Consider the following 8,560-nt stretch of genomic DNA (forward strand, 5'->3'; position numbering starts at 1 on the left):
TCCTCCTCACCTATGTGGGTCACGGCAATGCCGCTATGGCCGTGCTGACCATACAACACCTTACTGGTACAGGTCGGCACTCTGACCCGGCAGCCCAAGCTCCGGACATCCATCAGGAGGCTCTCGAAGCAGTCCGTGAGGAAGCAAAAAAGGCTCTTCTTAAAATCCCTGACTCACAAAAGCTGCAGAAAGCTTTTATAAGTGTTACTCAAGGACCCCGTGAGTCCTATATGGAATTTATTGACAGACTAAAAAATGCTTTAGCGCGTCAGGTGGATAACACGGAAGCGCGGGAAATATTGTTATCGAAATTGGCTGTGGAAAATGCTAATGCAGATTGCAAAACACTGTCGCAATCTCTCCCTCATCCAAACCCCACATTGACTGAAATGATAGAAGCCTGCAATAGAATCAGCACTGTGGATCACAAATTTGAGGTTATGGATGCTGCCTTTGCAGCTGTATGTGGTCTGTCAGTAATTTGTTACGGCTGTGGCAATCCAGGTCACTTAAGAAAGGATTGCCTGGCTATGAATAAAGGAGCTAAACACCAAACCCCTGGGTACTGCCCTGTATGCCAAAAAGGGCATCATCATGCTAATCAATGTCATTCTAAGAATGATTTCCAAGGTCAACCAAAACAGGGAAACCGATCGCAGAGCGCGGGGCAGCGACGCGTGCAGATACAAGTGCCGCAGCCAACATTCCAACCCCAACAGAGAGAAGAGGCAGCACCTCGAGACTTCGTCCAGCGGCAACCGGTAGCACCGGATTGGACCTGGCAACCTCCCACACAGTAATGTCACTCGATCCCTCGGTTCACTTATTGTCCACAGATTTCTCGGGACCCGTTTTTAGGCGGGGCTATTGAAATGCGCGATACCCTAAAATTGACATGGAAATTCGATACCCCTATTTGGGTAGATCAATGGCCCCTACCACTGGAAAAGCTTTGCGCCCTCCAGAAACTAGTTATGGAACAGCTAGCAAAAGGGCATATTTTGCCTTCCACTGTCCGTGGAGCTCACCTCTTTTTGTTATAAAGAAACAAACTGGCAAGTGGCGCTTGCTCCACAAACTCAGAAAAAGTTAACGATGCTACGGAAGACATGGGAGCCCTCCAACCAGGACTCCCGTCCCCCACTATGATTCCTCGACATTGGCATTTGACCGTTATTGATCTCAAAGACTGTTTTTTTAATATCCCACTCCACCCAGATGATGATCCTAAATTTGCCTTTTCAGTCCCTAGCATCAACATGCAAACCCCGTTGCTAAGATACCAGTGGGCTGTGCTGCCACAAGGAATGAAGAACAGTGCCACAATCTGCCAGTGGTGTACCATCATATGGACGACATCCCAGTGGCCGCACAACATCACGAGGTCATGGAGGCAGCTGTAGCCCTTGTCGCAGCTGCTGTTAATTCAGTAGGCCTCTGTATTGTGCCAGAAAAAATTCAAAAAATACCCCCATGGAAGTACGTAGGATGGCATATAAGGACTCAAACTATAGTTCCCCAGCCTTTACAGATACAGACAGACATAAAAAACTTGCATGACGTACAGAAATTGCTGGGAACAGTTAATTGGGTCTGGCTGGGGTTGGGAATTTCTAATGAAGACCTGAGTCCTTTATTTGAACTGCTTAAAGGGAATACCGACTTGTGTTCCCCCCGCAGTCTTGGTCTTGAAGCCATTGACTCTTTGCTAAAGGTTGCTACTGCAATCACTCACAGACAAGTACATCGCTGGGCTCCTGAATCACCTTTTCATTTGATTATTTTGAATCCCACTCGACAGCCTCATGCGTTAATATTTCAATGGGATTCTCAGAAATCAGACCCTCTGTTGCTTATCGAATGTTTTTTTTTTTTTTATCAAATCAACCTACAAAATCTATTTCAACACCGCTTGAGATGTTTGCTTTACTGGTAATTAAAGCCAGACAATGCTTGTTAACACTATCGGGAGTAGATTTCGCTCGTATCTGTTTACCTGTGACAAGCACGTATTTACAATGGCTTTATCAGCAGTCAGACGCCTTTGTTATGGCATTGGCGGACTATAGAGGTCAACTCACATCCCACCCACCTTCGCATAAGCTGCTTAATATTGACTTTCACTTAATATCCAAGCCAAAAAGGAGCGATCAGCCATTACAAGCTTGTACTGTGTTTACAGACGGGTCTGGAAAATCGCACAAATCAGTCATTTTATGGTGGGATGACCAGCGTGGCTGATGGGGCTCGTCCCTGGCACGTGCGGAGGCAGAGCACTGCAGCGGGCACAGTGACTGCCTGGCCTCCTGCTGCCCCTGCCAGAGGCTGGCAGCACCTCAGCCCGGGGGTGTCGCGCCCTGCTCGGCACCTCACGGAGATGGCCCTCGTCATGAGCAATGGGCACGGGGACCTCGGTTCAAGGAAGCACGTTGCAGTGCTGCATTCAGGTGGTCTCCCCAAACCCATAACATTTGATGGAGGCCAGCACCGTCACAGAGTGCCCGTTGCCTGCCCCTGCCTGCGCTCACAGGACTGCCACGCAGCACGGCGGTGACCAAGCTGCCATAGCACTCAGGCCTTACACCAAGGCAGGGGGTCACAAGGGGAGTGTGGAAGTGGAAGGAGGACAGCACTGGAGAGCCAAGTGCTGGTGTTCCCTGGTAGTGCTGCCATGCCAGGAACCTTTTTCCCTCCATCTGTGGATACAGGAACTGTACCTGCAGCTCCAGAAAGGCCTTGGAAGAAAGAATCCCAGGAAAAACATAGTTGTTTAATGGCCCTTTGGCTTTGTTAGATGAAGAGAGAGCACGACACCTTCAGAAAAGAAAATCAGAGAAGGAGTTTAGAATGGGGACGACACCTTTATCAGAAATGAAATACCATGAGCAACTACAACACATTCAGAAGACAATCTGGGTCTGTGATAAATTACATTATAAATGTTATTCAAAATGTTATTCCTTCAGAAAAACATCCATCTATCAGTTTGCATATTGCACCCTTGAGCTCCTGGTTCCTCATGCTGTAGATGAGGGGGTTCAGTGCTGGAGGCACCACCGAGTACAGAACTGCCACCACCAGGTCCAGGGATGAGGAGGAGATGGAGGGGGGCTTCAGGAAGGCAAATGTGCCAGTGCTGACAAAGAGGGAGACCACGGCCAGGTGAGGGAGGCACGTGGAAAAGGCTTTGTGCCGTCCCTGCTCAGAGGGGATCCTCAGCACAGCCCTGAAGATCTGCATGTAAGACAGAACAATGAAAACAAAACACCCAAAAGCTACTAAGACACTACCCACAAGAAGCCCCACTTCCCTGAGGTAGGTGTGTGAGCAGGAGAGCTTGAGGATCTGTGGGATTTCACAGAAGACCTGTCCCAGGGCATTGCCTTGGCAGAGCGGCAGTGACAGTGTATTGGCCGTGTGCAGCGCAGCATTGAGAAACCCACTAGCCCAGGCAGCTGCTGCCATGTGGACACAAGCTCTGCTGCCCAGCAGGGTCCCGTAGTGCAGGGGCTGGCAGATGGCCACCAAGCGGTCATAGGCCATGACGGTGAGGAGAAAATACTCTGCTGAAAGGAAAAAGACAAACAGGAAGAGCTGAGCAGCACATCCTGAGTAGGAGATGTCCCTGGTGTCCCAGAGGGAGTTGGCCATGGCTTTGGGGACAATAGTGGAGATGCAGCCCAGGTCGAGGAGGGAGAGGTTGAGGAGGAAGAAGTACATGGGGGTGTGCAGGTGGTGGTCGCACACATCGGTGGTGATGATGAGGCCGTTGGCCATGGTGATACAAGCAAATGTCAATTTATTGTACAGTAGCACGAGTTTATATACATTTCAGAAGCTGCGCGTTTTAAAAAGATTGGTTCTTGAAGCTGCGCGTTTTAAACAGATTGGTTCTTGAAGCTGCGCGTTTTAAACAGATTGGTTCTTGAAGCTAAGCATTGCATACTAGACAATCCCCAACTCATGGTTAACTACCATCAATTAACAGCAAGGTGTTACCTTTCCTTCCCAGCATCCGTCCCCCACTCCCCTATGCTCTCTCAGCATGGCTCAGCATGTTAATTGTTGTGTCTATTCACACTCCTGGTCTTCCCAGGGTTAGTGACCTCCAAGCTCGAGCACATTCCCTTCAGCTAACTGATTGCCACACATGGTCCTAGTTTCCAGCCCGCTCCTGCAGATCATCTTCCACTTTGCCTTCAACCAAGGCCTTCAAGTAAAGGTCCCTTTCTCTAGCGGTCTAAAGGAGATGTCGTTCTCCTTCTAACCTTCATCAGGAGGTTGAGAGAATCTGAGCAGAAGACCTTTGCACATGCAGGACTTAGTGATGAGTGTCACAGGAAACCTGAGCAGGCCTGTGCTGTGCTCCATGTACCTCTTGGCCTTCAGGCTGTGCTGTGCTGAGTGTGTCCCTGGGTTGCAGAACAAGCCATATTGGAAGAAGAAATCTGCAGGAAGCTGCTGGTGAATGGCCAACCGCACGCCCTTACCTTTGTCTGGCACTGCAGTTACCAACTCCCAAGTGAACATCTCCTCTTAGAACACGAGAAGTGATGACTAGAATGGATTTCCCTGGCACAAAACACTTCAAGAGCTGACAGGAGACAATGTGGGATAAGCCTTCTGCAGGCAGGATCTGCACCACTTGCTGCACCACTCTCCCAACGCTGGAAACTCCGTGTTCCCGGCCTCGGAAGGGACGGAATACAGCTGACACGATTGTCTCTGTGTGTAGAGAGTTTGCTCTAACCAAGGCCATTGGAAATGACACTTTGTCTCAGAGTCCAAGTGCCTTTCTTACTGCAGCCATAACCAGCTGGGCTGCTGATAGCCAATCCCCCAAGGGAACGGGACACTCCAGGGACCTCAAACTCGCCTTCATGGCCACGTGCCTCCTAGTGGCCTATGAGCTTCTCAGATGTAATGGGTGTCATAATGATAGCCCAGATCATCAGCCTGCGTGTGGCCTCGGTTACTCCTTGGTTAGCAGTTCCTGACTTGGAGAAGGCAGCGATAACGAGATGCACAGCAATGGAAGAGATGGCCAAGGACCCTGCAGGTGCCATGAAGGCTTTGCAGGAAGAAGTGTGAGAAATAGCCCCTAGAGCTGTGCAAATTGGAATGGCATTAGATATGAAGCTGGCGTCTGAAGGCAGAGTCTGTGCTGGTTTTAATACCAGTTGTTGCCTATACGTAGATCAAAGTGGGAGAATTTCTACAGATACATGTGTAAAAAAAAATAATTGGAAAACATTCTAATATTTGTCGTGAGTTCCAGAAAGTTTGCGCCTTCTATGAAATTGAAGTCAATTGGAATATTCTGACGTCCTGGTTTCCTGATTTACAACTATGGGTTAAGAAGTTCATCTCCAGATACCTTCCTCCTCTTTCTCTTTGATCACTCCAATCCATTTTACCTATGTATCTTCTGCTTTAAGGTTCAGAGAGGAAAAGCTGGACTGTCTTTCAGTAGTGTCTGTAATTTTCCCTATGGGCAACTCTTCAGTAGTGGCAATAGACCTCATGGGGATTTGCTTGAACTAACAATTATACAGCTGAGAAATGTATTTTTTATTTATTAATTTCTAACCCACTACCCCCCCACACACACACGATAATTAATCCCTCTTTTCTTCCTGTGTACACCCTGTTCTCTAAGGAAAGCAGCCAATAATTACTGCCAAGAATTTGCTATATTCAGCTGCAGAGTTGGTTGAAGAAATCTGATGTCAAGTGATGTAAGTCTCATGGAGCTGAGGACAGAAATCGTGGGGCTGGAGAGCTGAGGAGCAAGGCTGTCCACGCAGTGATTAGCTCCAGGGACTGCTTTTCCTACCTGTCTGCACCTCCTCAGGAGACACTGTGCATCAATAGCAATTGGAAAAGCCTTCTATCAATTCCCCAAAGTGCTCATTACCTGCCTTTCTCTTTCACTGTGCGGCTGAAACTTATCTCATGAAGTGTAGGAGCCAAACTTGAAGACCAGATGGCCCTGATGGAGGAGACTGGGCTTGTCAGGGCGTTCTGCCTCGTCATGAGCCCAGGGTGTCTGTGGTGCTGTGGACTTCAGGTGTTCAGAGGAGACTGAAGAAACCTCTCAAGAACACCAAGTCAGGAGCAAAGCCCACAGCCCCTGGAAGCGTTAATGGGCCCCGCTGAGGGCCATGGCTGAGAAAGCCTCCCCATGGCCTTGTTAGAGCCCATCCTTGGAGGCTGTGAGGGCAGGAAGGCAAAGGCGCTGTGCAGGCAGCTCTGCTGCTGAGCAAAGCCTTGGCTTGCTTGATGAAGCAGAAAGGCCAAGCCGTGACCTGCAGCCTGTGGGGAGGTCGGTGCTGTCCCTCACACAGGGCTCAGGGCTCTTCCTGGGGACCATGGAAGGTGGGCATCCAATGCCCAGTGAAGGACAGCAAGGGCACAGCAACTTCCAGCTTCCCCATGGGCCCGCAAGGAGGCAACGATGCCCCCGTGCCGTGAGGACATCATGTCTTGTCATGGCCCTCAGAGGCAGAGACAGCTGCCACAGCCAAGGGGACACAGACCTGGGTTCTACTGGTGCCTTCCAGCCTTGCCAGTGCCCTCTGCCATCCCCACCATAGGCTGTCCTGCATGCTTGGAGCCCTGCCCCTGTTTCCCTGCAGGCTGTAGGCACCATCTCGCTGCCCTGCCTTGCTCTCACCCCAACATTGCCACACCTTCGCTGAGGTACCTCCACTCTCACCGGCTGTTCCTTGAAACACAAACCACGGGCTGATCCAGACTCCCTCTGGCTGAGCCCTCGCACCGCAGCAGGACCCCTGGAGTGACAGTTCTTCCTCCCGATAGCCACTCTCCATTTGCAACATGACACTTTGTGAAATCTTTTCCTCTCTCCTCTTTTTTCCCCACTACCCAGGAAAGCTTTACCACTTCAGGAATAACCCTCCAAGCAGGGGACCTAACTCAATAGTTATTTTTGGTGATCTTTCCCCTCAAAAAAGTGAAGTCACCTCCACATGGTCTTCTAAACCACATGGCTGCTGCTGGCCTTTCAGCTTCTCCCAGAGACGTGACCAAGCCACATGCCTGCTGCTGTCCTGTCATGTCCACAGGCAAAATGGACATGACAGCCTGTACCCCAGCCCTTTTCCTGGAGAGGTCCTGTGCTGTAGCTTGGCAGAAGGACTTTCCCAGCCATGTTCCTGTTGCTGGCCTATCACCTCCAGAGACAGGACTGACCTCACAGGCCCCTTCACAGCCAGGCACGTCCTCCTGCATGAGGAGTTCCTGAGAATCAGCTGTCCTCCTCATAACACACCCCTCCGTCACCCTCATTCTAACCCATGACCTGGCCACAGAAAAGCAGCCTTGTTTCGTTCAGATTTCTCAAATGCATTTCCCACAAGCCATTTGTGTGGAGAAATATTCTTCACAGGAACTTCCGTAGTTGTCTTGACATTTTTTATATATGCTCTTATAGCTGTATGGCTTTTTTTCCCAGGTTGGACTGACCTCTGGAGATCATTGTATCCAGCCCGCCAACTGAAGCAGGGTGAGCTGGACCAGCTTGCTCAGCAACGTGTCTCGGTAGGCTTGCAATAAATCACAGAAGCATAAGAACAGAGAATCATTTAGGTTGGAAAAGACCTTAAAGGCCATCAAATTCAACCATTACCTCAGGGCAGCCAATTCCATCACTGAATCATGTCCCGAAGCACTGTGTCCATGTATTTCTGAAACATCTCCAGTGCTGGTGATTCCCCCAGCTCCCTGGGCAGCCTGTTCCAATGCTTGACCATCCTTGCAGTGAAGATGTTTTTCCTAATGTGCAATCTAAACCTCTCCTGGTGTAACTTGAGGCTATTTCCTCTTGTACTGTCACTTGTTATGTGGCAGAAGAGACCTACCCCCACTCATCTACAACCTCCTTTCAGGTAACTCTAGAGAGCAGTAAGATCCCTCCTGAGTCTCCTCTTCTCCAGAGTAAAACCTCTTTTCCAAAGAAAACCGTCTTTTCAGACACTCTTCAACAGACCAGGCCTCCAAACCCTTCACCACCTTTGTTGCCCTTCTTGGACATGATCCTCGGCGTTTCTCTTGCAGTGAGGGGCCCAAAATGGAAACACAGTGTTCAAGGTGTGGCTTCAGCAGTGCTGAGTGCAGGGGGTCCATCACTGCCCTGGTCCTGCTGGCCACACTGTTTCTTATACCAGACAGGATGATATTGGCCTTCTCAGCCTCCCCGGCACACTGACAGCTCATGCTCAACCATCTGTCAACCTGCACCCTCAGGGTGCTTCCCCAGCAGGCAGCCTTCCAGCCACTCTGGCCCAAGCCTGTAGCCTTGTGTGGGGCTGTTGTGACCCATGTGCAGAACTGGCACTTCTCCTGGTTGAACTTCATACAATTGGACTCATCCAAATGATCCAACCTGTGCAAATGCCTCCGCAGAGCTTTACTACCTTCATGGAGATCAACACTGCCACACAACTTGATGTTGTATGCAAACTCACTGAAAGTGCACTCAATCCCCTTGTCTGGGTCACTGATGAAGTTCTGAAACAGGACTGGCCCCAGCACTGAG

The 8,560-nt window shown here is 49.9% G+C and overlaps 1 protein-coding gene across 1 annotated transcript; it reads right to left on the minus strand.

The window, feature by feature from the left end:
• Positions 1-2,272: 2,272 nt before the first annotated feature.
• Positions 2,273-3,720, minus strand: LOC308057211 (olfactory receptor 14C36-like; the record flags this gene model as incomplete). The annotated part of the gene is made up of 1 exon (XM_080411341.1): positions 2,273-3,720. One exon carries the CDS (start codon positions 3,718-3,720, stop codon positions 2,947-2,949), a length of 774 nt encoding a protein of 257 aa, XP_080267467.1. The 3' UTR covers positions 2,273-2,946.
• Between the last annotated feature and the right edge of the window lie 4,840 nt (positions 3,721-8,560).

Source organism: Falco punctatus (genome assembly GCF_963210335.1).
Source record: "Falco punctatus genome assembly, contig: scaffold_40, whole genome shotgun sequence".
NCBI classification, from domain to species: Eukaryota; Metazoa; Chordata; class Aves; order Falconiformes; family Falconidae; genus Falco; species Falco punctatus.